At 37.1% G+C, this 22,822-nt stretch overlaps 1 protein-coding gene across 2 annotated transcripts in view; it reads right to left on the bottom strand.

Annotated features, from left to right (window-relative positions):
- LOC122276248 (187-kDa microtubule-associated protein AIR9) overlaps positions 1 to 22,822 on the bottom strand; it is a 43,690-nt gene that overhangs the window by 5,641 nt on the left and 15,227 nt on the right. The window contains exons 9-32 of one of the 2 annotated variants that reach the window (XM_043085827.1): positions 19,036 to 19,135; positions 18,744 to 18,845; positions 16,594 to 16,826; positions 16,381 to 16,495; positions 11,970 to 12,090; positions 11,640 to 11,815; positions 9,862 to 9,997; positions 9,225 to 9,325; positions 9,081 to 9,128; positions 7,195 to 7,379; positions 6,961 to 7,078; positions 6,702 to 6,829; positions 5,845 to 6,013; positions 4,920 to 5,038; positions 4,488 to 4,656; positions 3,977 to 4,061; positions 3,806 to 3,879; positions 3,593 to 3,715; positions 3,079 to 3,274; positions 2,864 to 2,985; positions 2,279 to 2,486; positions 1,205 to 1,278; positions 784 to 922; positions 299 to 480 (exon numbers count right to left, since the gene is read on the bottom strand). In XM_043085827.1, coding sequence (XP_042941761.1) covers positions 299 to 480; positions 784 to 922; positions 1,205 to 1,278; positions 2,279 to 2,486; positions 2,864 to 2,985; positions 3,079 to 3,274; positions 3,593 to 3,715; positions 3,806 to 3,879; positions 3,977 to 4,061; positions 4,488 to 4,656; positions 4,920 to 5,038; positions 5,845 to 6,013; positions 6,702 to 6,829; positions 6,961 to 7,078; positions 7,195 to 7,379; positions 9,081 to 9,128; positions 9,225 to 9,325; positions 9,862 to 9,997; positions 11,640 to 11,815; positions 11,970 to 12,090; positions 16,381 to 16,495; positions 16,594 to 16,826; positions 18,744 to 18,845; positions 19,036 to 19,135 — 3,223 coding nt within the window. The remainder of the gene's footprint in view (positions 1 to 298; positions 481 to 783; positions 923 to 1,204; positions 1,279 to 2,278; positions 2,487 to 2,863; positions 2,986 to 3,078; positions 3,275 to 3,592; positions 3,716 to 3,805; positions 3,880 to 3,976; positions 4,062 to 4,487; positions 4,657 to 4,919; positions 5,039 to 5,844; positions 6,014 to 6,701; positions 6,830 to 6,960; positions 7,079 to 7,194; positions 7,380 to 9,080; positions 9,129 to 9,224; positions 9,326 to 9,861; positions 9,998 to 11,639; positions 11,816 to 11,969; positions 12,091 to 16,380; positions 16,496 to 16,593; positions 16,827 to 18,743; positions 18,846 to 19,035; positions 19,136 to 22,822) is intronic. The other variant, XM_043085828.1, reaches the window with a different exon arrangement.

Genomic DNA, 22,822 nt, shown 5'->3' with positions numbered 1-22,822 from the left:
ATATAGAAGATTTAAGGCAAAATCTTCCAATTTTTTCACAAAAATGATTATACCAGGAGCAACTAGGACAATAACAAGTCTAATCCATATTTAGGTTAGATGTAAAAGATAGATCCTGCATGCAGCAATACCTTTCTACTGTGTTAATAAAACACATACCACAGTACCTTTCTAACCGTGAAAACTTTCCACCAAACAACATTTTGCCAGCACAGGCAGAAAGAGAATTGATTATGAGCCATTAATTGAGCAACAAAATGGATCATGAGTCAATTCACAGCAGTGTAAAGAAAAATACCTGGCAATACAGGTGCAGTCTCTGCATATACTGGTTCAGTCAACCTCCCAAACACATCAGTTACAATGCATTCGCATCTCAGATGTCGGCCAATGTCCTCCAGCCGGACCTTGTAGGAGCAGGAATACTGTGTAGGTAATGGTTCATACGATTTTCTATCTTCAACATCTGATGAACAGAACCTGCAGTTTCCCTGATGTCAAATATAAAAGGAATGCGGTGCCATTACAAGAGCTAAATAAACCAGTCACAAAGATTAGATACATTTCTAAAAAACTAGATCAAACTAAACCAGTAAATGCAAACAATAAAATGACAGTCTGGGAACCCTACATGAAAGAGCAAGATAGATAAATTACTTATAGAGCTTCACTTTGTTCAACATCTATGTGAATTCTGAATATTGTAATTGAGTGGAGAAAAGTTCGGTGAATGTTGCGAATGTATTTGAATGTGTAGCAGGATACTCAAAAGTAGCACCATACCATTGGTATTTGACATCTTTCTTGTACTTGCTCCATACACATTGTTGAGTCTCACTCTTTGGAATTACTTCAACAGCAGTGAGTATATCACCTTCAACTGCCTTTCCAGTGAGAGCAAGCACCTCAATTTTTGGAAGCTCTGGAAAGCAATGCAATATTCAAGTTCAAATATTTTTTTTTTTTATAAGTAAGATAGAATTTTATTCAACGAATGTAATAGGCAAAGCCCAAGTACACAGGAAGCATACAAAAGAAAACACCTAATTACACTATTTCAAGTTCAAATATAAACAGTCTTCTTCAAGTTCACTGTGTTCGACAAGTTATATCATGTATACTCTGGAACTATTTTCTCTAACAAGAAATGTGCATGTTATTTTAAAGGCCCCAGGCTTCTGTATAACCAAACAGAAACTTTTACCTGGGAGAACAATATCAGTTGGTTCAGAGAGTTTGAGTTCTCCCACAACTGAATCTGAACGGACTGGAGTGTATCTGTGAAATAAATAAATAAGAAAATATTAAATCTATTATGCGCAAAAAGATGCACAGTAAAATCGGTATAAGATCACATCATATGTTTTATAATAAATGTATGAAAGGATCAGCAGACAATAGCACATACATTACTGATTTTATTAAGACCAGAATGGTACAGAAAAAACCAGAGATGAGGTAAATAAATTTAACCACTATATGATATCTCGGTAAGAAAAATATGTTTGCAGACTACCCTGGCCCCAGTAACGTCTGATAGGCCATCTATTTGATCCTTAAAAATTCCAGGTTCAGATAGGCTGACCAGCTGTTGGCAAACACCACAGGCATTGTGATGCAGCTGAACATACAAAAAAACTTAATTTTGATAGTAATGGGCATATGTAGAATGAGAATTTTTATGTTCTCTTAATACAAAGAATAAGGAGATTTACTTTTCTTAGGAACTGATAACACGAGAAGCCAAAATTACCTATCAAAAAAAAAAAAAAAAAAAATCATGAGAAGCCAACTTCTTCACCATTATCTACATCTGATTAAAATAGAGGGGTATCATTGTATTCAGATAGGGTGAATAATGACACCTTCAAAGGCACCATAGATCAACATTGCCATGTAGTAATGCAGGATCCAACATTGTGGGTGGTTCTCAAAAGAGAAATGCAAACTGATTGACCATTCTTAAAACAATCTTATAGAAAAACCTAGTCTAATAAGAATCTGTTGCAGCTTTCTAGAGATCTATCACCACTTCAAAAAAACTGTCACCACCATTCAATAAATAAAAAGTCTTCCTTACACTGAGGCAATGACTTGTTGTTCAAAACATTTCATCCTAGAAACAAATAAAAACTAAATCACAGCAACTTTGAGCAAGGAGTGATAGAATACTGGTTATTTTTCCTTTTTGGAACTTTCAGAAGGCAAGTTTTAACATGTTATAAATTATTCCAGCCAAAAAATGACAAGAAAAGAAAGATCAAGGCAGAATACTTACCCGAATAACAAGCGGCAATTGTAATCCGAATCAGTAACTTCATACATACTCAAGTTAGCTCCATTGATAAGAATAGTAGTGCCCTCATTAGTTTCTCTATACCAGCTGAAAAGGCTTGATCCCTCATACCCACCAAAATATTCACCTTCTCCAGAATAAACACCAGACGACAACTCCTTTGCACGAACATTAGAAACAACGGGAAGAGCTGCCACATTATTTATTTAATGTATCAAATGACAAGCTAAAAAATTAACATATAAGTGCCTTGGCATGACTAGGGCCATAAGTCTGGATAGAAGTTGGGAGTACATGCACTACGTAGAACCAACTGTTTAACAGCTAGAGAAAAGGAGGTGTCCCTAGGGCAAACATCACCTACAATGAATGGGAACAACCACTTGAGCTTATCACTCGCTTAGGACACCAGAATATACGTGCACTACTGGAAAAATCTCTAAAGAGAGTCTTCCAATCACCCAATCAGAATTATATCTATATTAGACAAGGCCATCTAATTGTAGGTCTTCAACTTAGCCAACAAAATAAGAAACAATTTCTGATTTTATGCAACTAGAGTTGTACCTGGAGCAACTGGAGAATTGGATGTTGCAACCAATGGCTTCCCACATTTTCCATCAGCACGAGTGGGCAGCCAATATAAGGCCAAGTAGGCTCCAACATCCTCAAGCGATGGTAGATAAGTTCTGGCACAGTTGCACATCATTCACCACCATTAATTTGAAGATGCAGACATGAGTTTCTAAAATTTCATAATAACAATAAGATTCAGAACTTACAGTGTTTTACCACAAATAACAGCATCTTCACAAGCAGCAGATATATCTGTTAATTCAGATGCATGTAGCTTATTCTTTGTTCTGTACCAAATATATTGTCCGACACCTTCTTGTCCACCAAAATATGTTTTTCGTGGCACAACCTCCTTGTCCTCAACGCAATCAAGAATTTCCAGATCCACTCCTATAGGATCCGCTGTTGAAAGAAAGAACAAAATAAAAAGAGATGGAACAGGCCCTTGCATGAGCACAACAAGGGGAAATTCAATTATCTACTTGTTGTCTATGCTAAATAAAACCTACAACATCTACTACATTTATTTCCCTGGAGCCGGTGATTTTACATGATCTGCCCCAATAGTCAAAGATTTTACCTCTTCACAGTTCAGTGAAAAGCTTGTTTGATCCGCCCCAATAGCCTAAACTAGATTATGGTTTGAAAGCATAAAAACATAATGACCATTTCACATCCTTGGAGGATTATGTTGAATTTTTAAACCAATGTTCAACTAACCAGGAGCAATTATGTCGGATACTATGCTCCTAGGACTCCCTTTCATTCCATCTTGCCGCGCGGCAGTGTAAACAAGTTCAATGCATCTTCCCACATCCTCAAGAGTCAAATCCAAAAACTCTGCTAGAAAAAAAAAAAAAAATTACATTATTAATATTGTAATTCAATATGGATAGGTGAAAAGATCTCATCTCATTATTCCACAAAACTCACCAAAAGTACTAATTTTCTCTCGTACGATAGTACTTTGCTTTCTAAACCATTCATGGGAGCAATCTCCCCTCTCCCTGAATCATTAACAACCCATGTCAGGGTTAACAGTCACAAGAGCAAGGCTAGGAGTTGCAACCTTATCAATGTAAGGTGGCGAATCAAGTTTCTCACCCTCCACTATAAGAGGCGACAAAGCTCACACGCTGCCCTTCTATCATTGATCCGAGAAAGCCTAAAGACTGACAGGTTGGGGGGCCTGCATTGCATAATAAAATCAAACAATTTATGAAATTAACATGCTCCTATAAGACAATTGATTTGCCAGCAGTATTATTTTTTTTATAAGTAAAAATTTATTAATACCAATAGGTGCAGCCAAGTACACTGGATGTATACAAGAGAAAACACCTAGTTGGGGTGCAAAAAAGATACAAGGAACAATAAACCCAACAAAGCCCTAGCCCAACAACAAACCCATGTAGGAAAATGAAAGTAACAAAGTCCTAGCCCAAGCCAAAAATGTGCCTGCCCCAAACAGCAGTATTATTTATCTACAGAACTTGAATGACTATTCCTGATGAACAGTTATTGGGTGGACATGGCAACAAAAAATAATTAAAACCACAGTTCTTTAAAATAAAGCTGGTTAAAAGTGTAGATCAGATGAAGAGCATGACTTTACCAGATATTATAGGTCCAATTTGTTCAGAAAGAACAATGGGGCCACGAGCCCAGTCCCTTCTTACAGGCTCACATGAAACCGAAATAAAGAAGCCAATGTCTTCAACTGAGAGCATGTATGATGCAGTAGACGCACCCTTAATTTCATTTTGCATGCCATCTGAACTAGTCTGCATATACATAAAAGTGATAACTAAGAATATCAGCAGTTAAGTAACTTAATTAACAGAGAAAAATGGACATCAAATAATTGAAACACATTTTTTAAGGAACTATGACTTTCAGGTACTTGGATGCCAAGCATCCAATTACAACAATGATGATATTTCCTGCAGGAGGTTAATGTCCCATCCAAGTGTTCTCAATCAAATAATGGCTTTGTAAAATGAGGTACAATAATATCAACTGGTGTAAAAATGTTGACCGAAAATACCCGGAACCAGCAGAACAGTGAATCTCCCTCTTCACCACCCCAATACTTTTTTTCAACACTTAGCGTGGTTCCTTCAATAGCATTCCCAACTATTTGTAGAGAAAGCAACCTTGGGCTTCCTAATCATCAAGTAGCACTCAGCATAAGAAGAAAAGTTCAACCAATGAAAATAAAAGAATCACAACTTTATATATGATGTCTAATTCATATGTCCACAATGAATACACATTGTAATAGTGCACATTCATTTGCAAACCAGGACACGAAAATATATACATTGGTAACAGGCAATCATGCAAAAACAATTTCCCCTAGCATGGGTCATGGAAAACTTTTCACATAGAATCTATCAAATCTTGACTCTTTAAAATGTATTGGTCCCATGTAAGATATAACATTGCATTGCTCTCAAATGAACACCATTCAGGACAGCCCGTTTAAAGCAAGAGTAAACGATTTCCAAAAAAATGAAAAGGTCATTCAATTAGATTCATCTTTTTCTGGGCGTTTGAAAGATGAATCCAATCTCAACTTACGTGACATTTCTCCCTCAGGATCATACCAATGTTTAGGCAATATATACTTGATAGAAAGTTAAGTAATAAGGCTCGCAATTACTTTCACATTCTGTTGATTAAAAAGGTCTGTCGTATCACAAATTTCTGAACACCGTAAAATGTTTATATAACAATTTGCCATACATTTTTATTATGACGGGGGAACCACCCCATGGCAGAGCCCTTAGGACTCACCCAATAACATTTTACCACACTTTTCAAGCATTATGAAATCTCAAGCACTGACATTACACCTCTTTCAAAATGTAAAACCCTTCCATGCATCACTTTAATGTAAGGCCATAATTATAAATATTATTTTGACATTAGCCGATATAATTTTAAACAACAAAAGATGAAGAAATTACCAGGGCAAACACGTTCCTGCCCCATGCAAGTTCTTGCCTCGCCCACAATGCCATCATCACGTATTGGAATACATTGGAAGGAAATAAATTTACCAATTGCAGCCTTGGTAATACGATACTGAAGAAGTCCTGAAACCTCAGGTAGAAGAGAACCAGAGTCAGTTTCAACCTGCAGATTCCAAAGAAAGTATAGGGCAATATTAGAATAATGATCTAAACTTAAGTACTAACACGTGATAACAATTAATGTGAAACAAAGGGCAAGGCAGTTAGTTTGCACCAAACTTTTGCTTGAAACAAGTTAGCCCCAAAACATAGCTGGTAGATCTTTCAATTGTTTTTTTTTTTTTAAACTTCAAGTGAAGTAGAGAACAGATAATATAAGTCATATTGAACATTTATAGAATACAAGAATGGTTAGAAGAACAATAGAACTAAACAATATAATGATGGTAGACAAAAGCACCCACAAAATATGAATCAGAAAAAAAGGAATCAGTAATAAATAAATCTTGAAAATATTAATGTAAAAAGGAAAAGAAAAACCCAAACCTGAAAAATTTACAGCCTTAATAGGAACATATTTTGCAGTAATAAAACAAATCCAGCCAATGGAAGATTGATGAAATGGCAATTCTAATGATTTGCAAAGTCAATGTAACGTCATTCAATGAGTACCACATGATTTCTACATATGGTTTTACCAAGAAGCTCTCTCATCTTACAGTAGATAAACAGTTTAGAACAGTTAACGTCTACATACCAAGGAAACCAAGGCACCCATAATGTACATGACCATTACCTGTCAAAAAGAAAGTTCACATAAAGTTTTACACCATGTTGCCAAGAGTGTATACCTCATGAAGATACCAATTGTATTTGCTTTTCCCCTCATGACCCCCTATGTAACCATATGATGCAGTCAGCATTCCATCTTCAGTGTAATCACCAGTAATAGATAAGAAATTCAAGCTTGGGGGAAGAGCTGCAAGAACATAAAAAACGAATAAGAGGCAAATATTACATACAAATGAAGGTTTTAGGCATGATGATACTACAAATCAAGAGACTTTTTCATTGGAAAATGTGATGATATAAAAAGAAAGGTTTTCTCACTCTCAACGGCTCTGTCTGATATCGCATATGCTCCTTCACCAGATTCACCATCTGGAGTCATCGGAGTATATTTGGCAACAATGTGATAGCCAACAGCTCCTAGAGGTATGCGGAATGCCTAAGCAAAGACCAAAGCTCAACTAAGAACCCCATCAAATATTAAAGGAAAAGCTAATTTCGAACGGTTGCAGGATGACTGCATACAAATGCTCACAGAAAGTTAACATCGCATACCTTGGCAATCTTGGATGTGCTCAACGCTTCAAGATCTTCCTCACCATCCAATATGGATGATCTTTTCTTGAACCACTGTACTCTGCTGGAACCCTCAGTTCCTCCAGTAACAATACCAGTTACAGTAATCTTGCTGTTCTCCCGCAATTCACCAATAATCTTTACTTTTGTTACCTTGGGTGGTGCTGGAATTTCGACAACGATCCACATCACCACAGAAGGAAGTTCACGATAATATGCACCAAGATAAAGTAATATAGCTGCAATTTTTATTAAAAATAGGATGTCTATGCAAAGAGGGAGAAAAAAAGCATTGCCATTGTACTCAAAGAAGAGGACACAAAAATTGATCATGGAGGTAATGATTGATATGGCAACTCCAACATCAACAAGCAGCTGGATTATCAAATAAATTTGAACGAGTATCAAGTAAAACAATCTTTGGGGACCTCCTTATGTACTTCTCAGGACACAAGACAAGTCTAAGTTACCACGACAGACAAATGTGCAAAAATTAAGAATTGCATTCAAGGAAAAGTAATTCAGACAGAATTCAGGGAGATGGAATCTCTTCCCTACTGAAAACACCCTTATCTTCCACCAGAAAGGATAAAAGCAGTCTCTATACAAAATTACAAGTCCCCCCTCCTTTAGTGGCTATATTGGTGACCCCTGCCCAAATTTTAAACCGTTTGAAGTTTCAATAATCCTCCCATTTGATTGACCTAACACAAGACAAATTATGGATTGTTCCAAAAAAATCTTATGCTACTAGTCTAGAGGCAAATTGTGAATTTATTTTCATAAACTGATAATCCTGAAAACCCTTTTCCTATTGAAACATTCAATCAATCATACAATTAATATAAATAGATTATTTCCAACATCTCAACTAAACCTATTCGCATCTGAGAACAAAAGATTGTATCCAACCAACCTTTAAATAGAAGTGAAGTAGAAAAAAACCCAATTGCATGAAATTTTCTGAATCGCCAAATGTAAAAACTAGAATTTATCATAGTCCACGGAGGTAAAAGCAAAACTATTAATATTGTCTAACATCAAAACTACATGGGTAATGTTCCTTAATGAAAAAAGACTCAACCTATGCAGACTTTTTAAAATCTTTATTAAGCTATGCATGAAAAATACAAATGCAAAACAGGTGGCTAGAGAATACCTGCAAAGGAAGAAGTTCTATTTCTTGAGAGAGAGAGAGAGAGAGAGAGAGCACAAGGGAAGAAAGAAAAGTGAAAATCAGAATGTTTTAGAAGAGATAAGGACAAGAAATCAGCCCAAGGTAGAGAGCCAACGCCTAACAATGGCTTTAAGTGAAGCCAGTGGGTGAATTTGGATTTCAAAGAATATTTGCACATTGTCTGTAGGATTATTCATCTGCATTTAGTGTTCATTTGTCAATATGATCCTCCTGGGGAGAAAAGTCTAATGCATTTAAAAATAGCACAAGTAGAAATCCAAAGGGCCTATCTGGTAGTGCTGAATAGGGGAAAGGAAGGAACGGTTGAATAACACACCAGACGAATGTAAACAAATTGATCCACCATAACAACACACCAGAGTGTTATCCTCTGAAATAAGATCAAACTGCATTTATCACTCTAGAAATACCTCACCATTTTAAAAGAACAATTTTTTCAAGTACTAAAAATTTCATTAAAAAGCTTAAAATGCATACTCCAAGCACACAAGTTTTGGAATTCTACAAAGGAATAAGTAAGGCCGGGAGGTCTACCACAGAGTGCAGGTGGCTCCTCCCTATACTATTACCCATTTTATAAAAGCACACATTACCCTTACTGATACATAATGAACTAGATACATGTGGCAAACATAAGACACAAAAAGTTGTTGGCGCCAAGAGGTACCTTGCTTCACTACATTAGATGCTACTAATACAGATTCCCCTTCCTGCCCTGAAAGGTACCAATTTGCTTTTACTCAATAATCTGTAGAAATCAACAGAAGCATATATAGAATATTTCCTCAATACAGAAGGGCAATGGACAAACCCTTTAAATTGGTGGGTATATACACAAAAGCCATGACTCGCCCAACATCTTCTTTGGTCAAGATATACTCGGATGTACCAGTTGACACTCGTAGAAAGTCTCTGCAACAAAAGCCATAAAATTGGGGGTGGAGATAGCTGAATAGTAAAACAGAACAATCTTTTTTCCTGGAAGTAAAAGTTCCATATCAGCATTTAAGAAAGTAAAAAAATAAAGAAATAAAGAGTAATGATACATACAATCATAAAGTGGGCAAGCGACACGCAATCACTTTGAAAAAGAGTGGGGTCCACTATTAAAAAATTAAATATTTTTCATGTGGATCCCGTGTTTACTCACTTTTTTCAAAACGATTGCACGGCGCTTGTGCCCTCCATGACTGCAAATATCATTTCTCAAAACTAAAAGTTTAGATTCTAAAGTATATATTATATCATCTTAGGCGCAACAAAAAGACAAACCAAAAACAATACAAAAGGAAACTAAGAAACGAGAGCTTAAGATTGCAAATAATCTAGGCCCATAATAAATATATGCTATGAAGCAAAATCGTGGGAAACTTCATTCCTTAAGTAGGCAAGCCAGAAATCCACAACAAGCGGTGAAATTTGGCTAGAGAAAATACATGTATACTCACCCTGTATCCTGATTCTCACGTAACCATTCAAACTTGCTGGGACCCTCTCTTCCTCCAAGGTAATCACCAACTCCTTTGATGGCATTTCCTTCAGCAACATCACCAATAATTCGAACATTACTGACCGATGGAGGAGCTGCATCATGAGCAAGATCCAATACCATCCATTAGAATGCATTTGGGGCTTAACATAAACTTACAAAAATAAAAATAAAATGAAAGAAACAAAATAAAGTGAATCATTTTAAGAGCAAGCATCTTTGTAAGTTCAATTATTGTTGAGACTTGCCATTCTACAGTCTTGCAATAATAGCATGCATTTAACAGATAAAATATCATGGCCATAACAACGAGTTCTAGTTCACATTAAACCTCCTCCCCCATGAGAAGATATGGAGGATGCTGCAGCAGGTTAAAAACTCACTGGCTGCATGTCCAACTTATCAGAATACAGACATGCACACAACCACATACTATTAACACCCTCACTATTTCCACATAAAAGACAGATGAGAAAACCCCTTTTTTATAAGAAAATTTTTATTTAGACAACTAAATAGGCATAGCCCAAGTACACGGGAAGTATACAAAAGCGCAAGCCTAGTTACAAGTTAGGATGTAGAAAAATATACAAGAAAATCATGAACACTAGTTCCATTGAATACAATGGCCAAAGCCCAAAGGAAAGACCCATAATTAAATTCCATGGCAATTCGTATCACTACTGGACAAACCATTCTTTTCTCCTTCCAGCCAAACAGAGTTATCTAAGAAAGAAAGTTCACATTCGATAACAAGCACTAAGGTTCTCATGATGCAGTGACCATCAAGTATAAACTAGAAGTTAAGAATCCCAAGGTTAAGGGCCTCTTCCATACATTACAATAAGCTTTGAGAGTGTTTCAAGGCTGAGAATAGAAGAGGCAAAAATGAGATGATGTAGGTAGGTAGCAGTAAAATGGTTACTCAGTCAGCATGCCAAGGCCTCCGTTAGAACAAGCCACCCTAAAATTCTGTAGTCCTAAACTAGCATGTCTTTTGCACAGACAAAGCTCAAACTAAAATGTTGATACATCATGTTAGTCAGAATTTCCTTTATAATGCAGTTTCCAAAGGACTATCAGGAATTATATTCACCCTTTTCAAAATCATCTATATACTGCAGAAATTTAAAACAGAGTATTCTTTGGACACTGGGTAAGAAAAACAGTAACAATTGTAAACTTCAGACCATCACTTCTTTAGGTTTCAGCCTGCTAATTATGCTTTTCCAATTCCTTTGTTCGTTTACATGCCCTAAACTGGCATTCTTCGTGCCATCTTTTCAGGGCTTCTTTCAAAATTTGCTAAAACAGAAAACAGTTTCCCAAGCCAATCCTGGAATTTACATTCGCCCATTAGAGGCAGCAATTGAACTACTTTAGGACACCAATCCAAGAGTATAGGTGAGCATAACCAATATGAAATCTCCAACCCCCGCACGCATACACAACAATGCAGAAACAGCTAGTAGAATGCCTAGATGCAATTTGAAATATTTGCAATGGCAATTAAATATATTTGCAGAGGAAAGTTAACATCCATATAGAGAGAGACAAGTTGAACAAGGTAAATTTTAATAAAAGCATATTGAACGAACTCAATAACTGGGAAAGAATTCCTGGAAAGGAGAGGGAACTTGATATACCAGAAGTTAAAAACAAAAAATTGAGAAGATTTAAGCTACCAACAAACCCCCCCCCCCCCCCCCCCCCTTCCTCTCTCTCCCAAAGACACACCTGCTTTTACAAAATCAGTATATTTATATTGAGGTTCTCCTTTGGCACCATCTTCTGTTACTGGTGTGTACATAAAAACCAAACTTGAATCAATGTCATCTACAGTCAACCGGTACTCCTCATCTTCTGCTCCAGTAATTACCACAGGGCTGCTGTTCCATTTTCTCCTTAACCAGCTGAAAAATGTGAGTAAGTCAGACTATCAATTTGTCCCGACAATTTATAAATATACATACATATACATATCTACATAGATGTGATGCATGAGCATTCATACAACATGCATGCATATTGATGGTTGTGTATAATGATTCTAAAAATGCAACTCACCTAGCAACACCTTTCCCTGGAGTCCCACCACACCATGCAACCTCAGCATAACCTCTAATGATATTTCCCTCCACCAGTTCCCCATGGACTTCAAGGTTCACAACCTTTGGAATTCCAGTTCCTTTGCGAGATAGGAAAGTTAAGGGAAACAAATTAAATGGTAAGAAAAGATGGAATAAAAGCATGATGCAAGTTGCACATATGGATAATATTTCCACAACATAAGGATGAGTCTATAAGACGGATTTGGACTGACAGTTTACCCATAAAAGAGGTCAAAGATATATCCAAGAAAGCACCATAATATAACCATTTGGGGCAAAAGGCGAAGCATTTATTTTTTACTTTTATCACACCACACTCTTCTACTTATTGAGACATAAAATTAGTCGTGCAGCTAGAAGCCCCAACCAATCTAGTGAAATGGTGGTATATGGCATAAATGCTAAAAAATCAACAAAGAAAATAAGAAAAGATGAATAGCTTGACTTTTTATGGAATAAATAATGTTTTTTCAATCTAAATAGGCAATTACACAGGAAGTATAAAAATGTGATGAATAGCTTGACTTAGCAGAGCCTATTCCAACAAGGGGGAATGTGGGTGAGTTCTCATGAGCATTGACCTTCATCTAAAGTCAAAGTCATAGGGCATCATGAATTCTTTTATTAGCCTGGGCCCTTTTTCATTCTTTTTACTTTCATTTATTTGTAATGCAATTTTTTTCATTAAGTAAAAATTTATTAATATCAATAGGCATAACCAAGTACACTAGATGTATACAAGAGAAAATAGCTAGCCCATAATAGGGAACAAGGGAGAAATTAGAAACCTATCTAATCTACACCAAGCCTGATTGGGACAAAACACGCCTCTCCAAAGCAAAGCAAGTCTTTGTAAATACCCCAACACCTTGTTTCCCACATAACTAATACTCCACCCGAAACTCCCTTAGAAGCTAAATAGGACCATTCTACATAATCCAAATGATTCTATGAAAACAGATGAAGGCTTCATAATACAACTTTTGCCCTCCCTCTAGTCCTCCCTCAACTTGAACTACCACCATTAGCGTTGTAATTGATTGCCCAAGTAAGAAGCTTTAACTCCATGCTCTTCTTAGATCTTGATTTTGTTTCAATTAAGTGACCTGCCTCAATTGCAATGAGTAGTGCTGTGAATTGGTCGTCAAATCCTCCACATGTAATCCTCACACACTGTTGTATCTCATTAAACTTTTGCAAAACCGAATCCAATAATGTACCAGCTATATTGTTTATCGATGGAAGAGATAACAAGGGGATAACATCTTCCAGGGCACCGACGGCAAACCCACAATTTCCTTCACATCATCTCCTACATACAAATCCTGCACCTTCTCAACAACTCCATTGTTGTTGTCACAAGATGCTTGAAGAGAGACCGACAAATTGGTTCTCTCTATCATGCGTGGTGAGGCCATGGTCACAATTGGAGGTTCTGGGTTGGAGGCAAATAAAATCCCACAGGTCTTGGCAGTACATCAAGTTCCTTCACCTCCGGCATGGGTGTCGTCATTTCGTCGAAAAGAACATTGACTGGAGGTGCGCCACCCACCGGCCATCCTTTATGTGCCACTCAGACAGACCCTACACCTCCCTCAAGCCTACGCGTTACACCATTTTCCTTCAAATCCGGCATGGGTGCCATCATTTCTTCGTGGAGAACACTGGCCATCAGCCTTTTCTGTCACCCGTAGTGAAGGGCATTCCATTTCGGTCATGACGTAGAACCCACTACGAAGGCCTCGAAGATTTTCCTTTTGACCTGCCAGACTCTCCTAGATTTGGTTATAGGGATTGGGCCGAACCCAACTTTATGTTTTCCTTTATTTGATTATAAAGGATTCATATCTTGGGCTCCCTCTTTTGGGCCTTACACTGTTACCCCTAGCCAAAAGTGAGTCTATTTTCGTAGATAAAAAGGCTACCGCTGCAACTCAACAAGCTGGTTTTTCATCTCCTTTATTGTGCTATGCATCTCTCTTTCCGCTGTACTGCCACTGGGAAGACCAATACCATCTCTTGTTGCATAAAATGGCTCTTACGCTTTCAAAGGAGTCAGACCCTTTCAGCTGGTTCTATCCATGCGTGATCTGCAAAGGCTCCAAGCCACTTTCACAGTTATCCATCCTGCCCCTAGTATCAAAATGAGTCACCGAAGCATGACACGTATTCAGAGCTGCCACATATGAACGCCTTGCCACCATGGTTGTGCTTGGGTCTTTTTGTTTCAAATCCAAATTGATGTTCTCATGACCGTATGTATTCTTCTAGTTTTCCCTCCATGATCCATCATCATGGAAGGAGAAAAATAAAGCAACGGCTCTGCACAACTCAACAGCAAATTTCTCCAAACCCAGACCTTCATACCCTTCCGGAGTGACTAGAACACCCCCACCAGCCTCCTCCACCATATTCGGTAATAGTGAGATATCTACCATGTACGTTGGAGCATCATTGAGACACGAGGGCTCTATTTCCTTTGCGCAATTGTTTTATGAATTCCAGTTTTCTCTCCGCCTATAACACTGCTTCCACTGTAGCCACCAGCCACCCTATATCATGACCCATAACTATAGACCTCCAAACCCTTATGCTCTTCTCCAATATTTTTATTGAGGACTTCCATGTTTCTGGTGAAAACTCAAAAGCCTTCGACTCCACCCAAAAAAGCACAAACTAACTCATAATAACTCAATCAAACCTTTGATTTCAAATGCAGAGGCTTCCTAAGCTCCATTTCTCTTCGTTTCCACAAACAAAGGGGGAGAGAGAGAGAGAGAGAGAGAGAGAGAGAGAGAGAGAGGAAACCAAAATTATTTTGTAATGTGATTTAATTGAACAAAATAAATCTTGCCTATTGATGCATCCCTCACCAAGTATGTTGGGATAGACTACAGGCAAATAAAAATCCTTTCAAGAGTATCAATACCATCACATGAATTGTAAATGTATGGATGTAATGTACCAAATAATCTGCATTTCCTAATGTAGTATGTAACACCAGCAAAGTGAGAAATATTATACGCCCCCGTCCATGTATAAAGCAATTAAACCAGCATATTCTTGAGTTCTTCCACTAACACCTTGTGAGCCAACCATATCACCCATTTAGGCATGGTCCATTCAACCACGAAAAAGCTTAAAACCACAATCCATGATCTTACTTAAATCTTAGTTTTGTAGATAACTACAAAATTAATATTTAAGTAACTGATAAATGAAAATATTTCTGTACTAGCTACATAATTGAGTCAACTAGCATACGTTAGGAAAATTCAAAAATATCAAATAAAATTTAAGTAACCAAAAATGATAATATTTTTAATTAACAACATATTTCAATTAACCAGTATAACGACCCAAGGAAAGCTCAAGCCATATATATGCATGTACTACAAAAGTACTAGCCATGGTTACAATTGGAGTCCCTTTGAATTATTATAACGGTAAAAACTTCTGAACCCAAGCAGCAAGGGATCCCATTCACAGGCTCTCATTCACTACCCACCCATAGATGTGGGGTGTTACAACCAGTTACATGCTTATTTGCTTAAATTTATGTATCTAACTTCCCAATGACTTTCATTGACTTCCAACATTTTTCTCAAATATCAAAAACCTATCATTTATTCTTGAAGCTTCCCTATTTCTCAGCAAACGACTCAACATATTTCTTCAGTAATATTATTCATCAGGTAAACTTTACTAAAAAAAATTCACTTTTATGCCTTATTTGGATGTTAAGATAAAATGAGATGAGAAATATGTGAATAATAATGAAATAGTTTGTAAATAGTAGTGAAATGGTTTGAGTTAAAGACGTTTTATGGGGTTTTTGTAAAGGAGAGAGAAAAAGTTGAATAAAAATATTATATAGTTAAAATATTGTTAGAATATTATTTTTTAATATTATTTTTATTTTGGGATTTGAAAAAGTTGAATTCTCTTTTGTGTTTTTTTTGGAAGTTTGGGAAAGTTGTAAAGATTAGGTAATGATTAGATGAAAAATTTGAAAATTTGAAATTAAAAATGTTTGTGCTTGAGTGGTGTTTGGATGTTGAGATGGGATGAGAAGGGTTGAGACCATCTCAACATCCAAATGGGGTCATCTCCCAATTTCTCTTGTTTTCTTCTACCTTATGGATAAAAAGCATGGAAGGGTGACATAAGTTAAGTACACATCACTTCATATACATTTCATATTTGAATATTCTCTTGTAGAAAGAAACATGTCGATGTTGAGAACTACTAGTTTCACATTACTGTGCAACTAAGATACTCGAGAAGGTATTTAAGTTCTATAATTGATTGATTAAAATGAACCTCTAAAATCAACCATTCAATCTCAGAGAAGACAAAAATTGTACCTGGTGAAACTGGTGAGCTTATGGCAAAAATACAAGGATACTTTGTTTCTCCGAGTAGGGGAGTACATTCCACTTTCAAGATTTTATCAATGTCTTTGCGCTTTGGCCAGTAAACCTGCCATCACATCATATAGCATGGCATAACCAAAGCATTAACAGCAGTTTGAAGTTCAAATGTTCAAATATAATAATAACAATGCAAAACTTCATCACCTCTTCAGTGGCATCCGGAATAGCGGCAAAATCTGAAAGCATTCTCTCTCCCACAAACCATTGATAGTTCAAAACTACATGTGGGTCAGTGCTCAATGTGCTGTTCTGGACAAAAGTAAAGTGGCAACGACAAGCATCTTCTTCAAAAGGCTGATCAATAGAAGCTTCCTTGAGCAGGTACCCCAAAGGCAAATAATCCTTCCATTGCTCGACAAGAAAGCGAAAAGTTGACTCTGCCCATGAATCAAAGATGCAAAAATACTGCCATGTGTATTAGTAGTATTTATATATAGACACACACAACAAGTATAATGCACAGTTATTCATACATACAGAATTTCTCGTTGCATTGAGCATTACCAAATTCAAACCACATGCTAGGACCTCAATTTAACATTCATTTTATATCTGAAAAATTATTCTAGAGGAATAGAATACCAATACACAATTTTCTCAATATCAACTTACCAACTATATCATCCCCAGATTCTTGTTGTTAGAATCCCCAGTAAATGTCAACAAACTATACGGGAACTTTTTCATGGAGGGAGAGGAACGAGAAAAGCTTCGAAGACTGAGAGCGGTCAATGCATCAGCTTAGAAATTTCTTTTTCACTACTTTACTCTATCAGTCGTTTGTAAGTGATTTTAACAGGATGAACTTTCATAAACTTCTTGTATCACTAAACTAGCAAGCATAGGCTATGCTCTTGTATATGTCCCGTATTCTTAGGCACTTGCCTATTCTCATGATCAATAAAATTTTGTTTACCGATAAAAAAACACCATTTATTTTTCAAACATTATGAAGTTTACTAGAAAATAGTGCGATAAACATAATGTTTTATATCCTCACCAGACAAGGCACTGCTATTGCTATGAAGAAGTGACACAAAATTTTCCAATTGAAAAATCACTATGGCGATACTAGTCACACTTAAAATACTTGGTTACTGAATTTCAATGTGGAAATCCAAGAAATGTGTACACCAGTTTTTTGTAGCATCAGTGGCATGGGTCCTACTAAGGTCTTGGTACACAATGAAGTGTGAATGCTCCATAACCCCGGAGAGGGAGGGAGGATGCTGTCACTGTTTAATCATCTTGAAGACAATCCTTCTATTTTTCTCTTAGTTTTTCATATTGTGATGTTGGTTGTAGTTTCCTAGTACACGAGATGTGAAAATAGTTTATTTGCACTCTAAATATCATTTTATGAGTTTGAACGTGCTTCTTCACCATCTGGTATTGCTTCTGCATTGCTTTTAAATAGGTTTTTAAATGCTTTGATGCTAGAGATATTTATCTCCTACAGAGCCAGACAAATAAACCCTCAACTCCCATCTGTTTGATTCTATTGTTGAGTGACAGTAGTTTTGCAAAATTGATAAAAGATGGATATTGTAATTTACCTATATATAAAAACATACATAGAAACACATGCATAATGTATTGTGCATATATCAACATGCGGAACAAACTTTTCTACATAGGCAATCGAGAATTTTATTGATGAGAATGAATAGGAATAGCACAAGTATCCACATATGGATCAAACTCACCAACACGTAACATTACCTTGGTGTATATGTCGTCCAATACGACCACCAAATCTTTCTTCCTGACCTATTTGCTAAACTTTCTAAGAAACTGTTTTTTTTTTTTTTTTTTTTTTTTTTTTTTTTTTATCACTAAACTTCCTAAGAAACTGTTATCATGGATTTGAAAGTAAATACTTCAAAACAAAATATGAAAGAATAAATTATTTATTACCAATTCCATCTATGGACGTTTTACCATCATATTACCATGTATGGCAATTTACAAGATCATCCAACGGCATAGTCATATCATCCATTATTCATTTCAATAAATTTGAGATACTATACATCATAAACTGAGAGGTGATAGAGCTATTGATATTCCCCCAATGTCACAGGTGGGATGTACTTAGATTAGTAATCTGTTCATCAGATGCCATTGAAACAAAATTAGCAATTTGTTCTTCCTAGAAGTTCTGTACAATAGTGACTCGTTAATCCAAAACCATACACTAGATGAAGCACACATATAATGTTAGAAATGAAACAATAGATAAATGCCCACAAAGCAGATATTAGCCAAAAGGAAAGGATTTCCTAATTATGCACCTGCTGCATGCTCTGGACGGCAAAAGTCCCAACCATCTCTAATGCACAAAGCCGTGTGTGCAGGGTAGCGCTTTGCTAAAGCTAGCTCATCCTGGGAAAGATCTAAGTTTCCATATTAACATAAAAAGAAAATTCCATATAAATTAAACTGTAAAAATGTGTAAAGATCTAAAGTAAGAAGCACAATAAAGTGCAGCTGATTAGAAAAAAAATGGAAAGAAATAAAAGAGAGTAAAATATAAGACAAGAAGTTATGATGCCAAAACCAAAACATTAATAAATCACAAGATACCTCTATCGTTAAACTTTTTCAAAGTGGGTCCAGCAAGCAAAATGGAAGCCGCTTCAAAATGAGGCATCTTAAGAATGGGATTCTCCTCCACTCTTAAATGCTGCATCATGGCATATCCACGAATTATTAGCATACACAAGAATATACTTGCATATTAAGTAGACAATAATAAAGTAAAATATTCTCAAATCATGAATCCGTAAAATATTCCCAAATCGTGAATCTGTAAAATATTCTGAAATCATGAATCCTTTGCATTTTAACCTTGCCACTTGTGCCACTAAAAGACACATGCAAAATCAGATATTTACAACTTGGGAATAAATTATGAATAAACTAATTTGAGAATTCAAATTTGAAAAATTGTAAATCAAGACTACACTACACCAGATTTAATATTCTTTTATTGATAGGTAAACAAGAAGTTTTATTAATTGGGTAATAGCCATAGCCCAAGTACACATGACGTATACCATGGTACCATAGTAATACCTAACTAGGATCTACAAGGGAAATAAAAATATCAGAAACACTTATCCCATTAAAATCTATTGCAACCACCCAAAGGAAAAAGGTTTTAAAAAAGAAAGCTTTCAGCTCATCCGTTGTCCACTCCCGATCTTTTTTTCTAATAAATATAAGTAAGAAGTAATTTTATTAGAAACGAATGATTAGGGGAAGCGCATGTACACAGGAAGTAAACAAAAGAAAACACCTATTTGCACTCTAAGAAACAGAAAGCGACAACAAAAAATCAGAAGCTCTGTTAGTTACTAAAGCAGAAAACCAAAGCAATAAAGAGTGCACAAAAAAGTTCCGGAGTTGTTCCAATGTACACTCCTTATCATTAAAACACCACTCATTCCTTTCCATCCAAATGCACCACATAAGACACAAAGGAGCCATCTTCCAATCTGCATCCACTTGAGAACAACCATGAAGCCTGTTCCAACACGCAAGAAGATCAACCACTCTTAAAGGCATCACCCAAGCCAAACCGATTCTACAAAAACTGACATCCCACAAAGCCCTTGCCACCTCACAATGCAAAAGTAAATGATCCATGGTTTCCCCATGCTTCTTACCCATGAAACACTACTCTATAACTATAATACCACGCTTCCTTAAATTGTACAACGTCAAAGTTTTCCCAAGAGCAGCAGTCCATATGAAAAAAGCAACTTTGGAAGGCACGTGAGACCTCCAAATACATTTCCAAGAAAAAGGACTATTCTGAAAAGTCAACAGCTTATAATACGATCAGACGTGAACTTTTTACACCCCTTGGACTTCCTCAACATCCTATCCCCATCATTACCACCAAGCCTCAAAGAGTATAAGGAGCTGAAGAAAGCTGAAAGTTCATGAATTACCTAATCCTGAACAGCTCCAGTGAAACAAACATCCCACTAAAGAGCCATCTTCATTTCTCTCCTGATCTTGAAAGCTTCTATCATTTCTCTCCCTCCAAATGTATCACCACATATTTAGGAGCCATCTGCCATATTGCCACCACTTGTGGGCTGCCTTGGACGCCTTTCCAACTTGCTAGAAAATTCGCCAACCTTGGCATGACCCATGCTCATCCCACTCTCTTTAAAAAGTTATTTCATAAAGTCCTAGCCACCTCACAACGTAGAAGCTGATGATCCACCATTTCACCTTTCTTCTTGCACATGCAGTAGCAATCCAACACCACGATCCAGCGTTTCTTTAGGTTGTCTACAGTAAGGATCTTTCTTAAGGAAACTGTTCAGACAAAAAAGTAGCTTTCAAGGGAGCTTTAGCCTTCCAAATATTTCTGGCATTCATCATGCCTTGGCTAGTTAGGATTTGGTAGAACGATCAAGCAGTGAATCTACCTTTCTTAGAAGTGCTCCAAATGATCTTGTCTACTGTTGGAATACATAGTTGTAACTAATTGTATAGTATGAGGGTATAATGGTCACTACTTTATGTATATGTATAGTTGGATATTCATCAATAAAACACAACAAAGTATTTTCTCTCTCTCTTGTTTATCGACTACATGGTATCAGAGCGGTGAGTAGTCGGCGGTGGTTGTACGACGGAGTTAGTGGTGTTTTCTGGTGGGTGCTGGTGGTTGTTGATGGTCGTTGGTGGTGTTGTGTAGTTTCAGCCAGCAGCTCCTTCTCAAGTGTTTTTCCGGTGACATAAGGGGTTATCTCGGGTAATGGACACCGGAATCAAGGTCGCCGCCATGGTCTGTCCACTCCGGTGAGTTTTCATCTCCATTGGCTGCCAGAAGGACGGTGTATTGCCAACCGAAGAAGGAGTCTCTGGGTGTTTGGTTGCAAGTTCCCACTATCCTATCCGTGGTTGTGATGCCCCCAATCTGGAATAAGAACCTAATCTTATCTGGAATAGCACCTGTTTGGTAACAGGAATACGATAACCCTGCTTTCCTTATTCCTGGTTAGGAGTAGCTTATTTGCGGTTTTGTTTTTATTCTTCAACCCGATACGCCCAAATCCGGTACCGGCCGATACAGGCCGGTTCAACTAGATACAAGCTGGTTCCGACGAAACAAAACCGGTTCCGACCGAAACAGGGCCGGTTTAAGCTTTAAAATTGGTTGTTTCGACCACTGTTTTCCACCGGTACAGATTCAAGATTTGGTTTGTTAAGCTGGTTTCTATTTTTCCAGCATGTATTTGTTCAGTTTTTGATCCATATTCTCATATTTTTCTCCATGGAAGCTAAGTTTGAGTTATTATCTATTGCACCAAACGTTAATATGCCTATGACTACGGTGAAATTGAATGGATAAAACTACATATTGTGGTCAAAATCTGTTGAAATGTTTTTGAAAGGTAAGGGTCTTCGTCGTACCCACTTGGTTGATTCAATGCCTGATTCAACTAGTTCTACCATTGCTCAATGGGAGCAAGAAGATGCTCAAATATGCTCCCTAATGTTGACTAGTATTGAGCCTAATATTTGTGCTAGTTTAGTACACTTTGACACCACTCAAGAGATATGGAGGCATCTCAAATAGATGTACTCGGGTGTTGGAAAAACAACCCGTATTTATGAGTTGTGTCAACAATTTTTTGGGTTGGAACAGGGTATTTTGGGCCTGGAAGAATATTACTCTCAGGTGATAAGCATATGTGAAGAACTCAAAATTTATCAACCTATCACTTCTAATGTTTCAATTATGCTAAAACAACGTGAAGAGTTCAATGTTGTTCGATTCCTAGTTGGCTTAAAACCTGAGTATGAGTCGGTGCGCTCTCAATTCTGGCAAGCCCACAGCTCCCCTCATTTCCTGATGTGTTCTCCCGACTTCAGCGAGTCACATTATCTGGACCTAGATCTTAGTTGTCTTCTGACTAGAGTAATGAGAAATCCTCTTTAGTTGTCTCCTATGTTGCTCCTGGTGGTCGTGGAGGCCGAAGTGGTAGAGGTGCACGTGGAGGACGTGATGCCAGAGGTAACCACACTCAAGGTCATGAATCTTGTAAGTGCACCCATTGTGGTCGCACTAACCACTCGGTGGACTATTGTTGGGATCTACATGGTAGACCATCTGGGTCCGCTAATCAAGCCATTTGCCAAGACTCTACATCACAGGCAACGAGTTCCAACTTGCTTCCAGAGATGATTAGCATATCGAAGGATGAGTATGATCAGTTTTTAGTCACAAGGGCGGCTTCATCTTCCATAGCTACTCTTACCCAACCAGGTACAGCATCCGCATATCTTGTCTCATCTACCCAAAATTCATGGATCATCGATTCAGGAGCTAATGAACATCTGACTG

Source organism: Carya illinoinensis, chromosome 9, assembly GCF_018687715.1.
Source record: "Carya illinoinensis cultivar Pawnee chromosome 9, C.illinoinensisPawnee_v1, whole genome shotgun sequence".
NCBI classification, from domain to species: Eukaryota; Viridiplantae; Streptophyta; class Magnoliopsida; order Fagales; family Juglandaceae; genus Carya; species Carya illinoinensis.
Note: the sequence above shows the minus strand (reverse complement) of the source record. Positions and strands in the feature narration are given on the sequence as shown.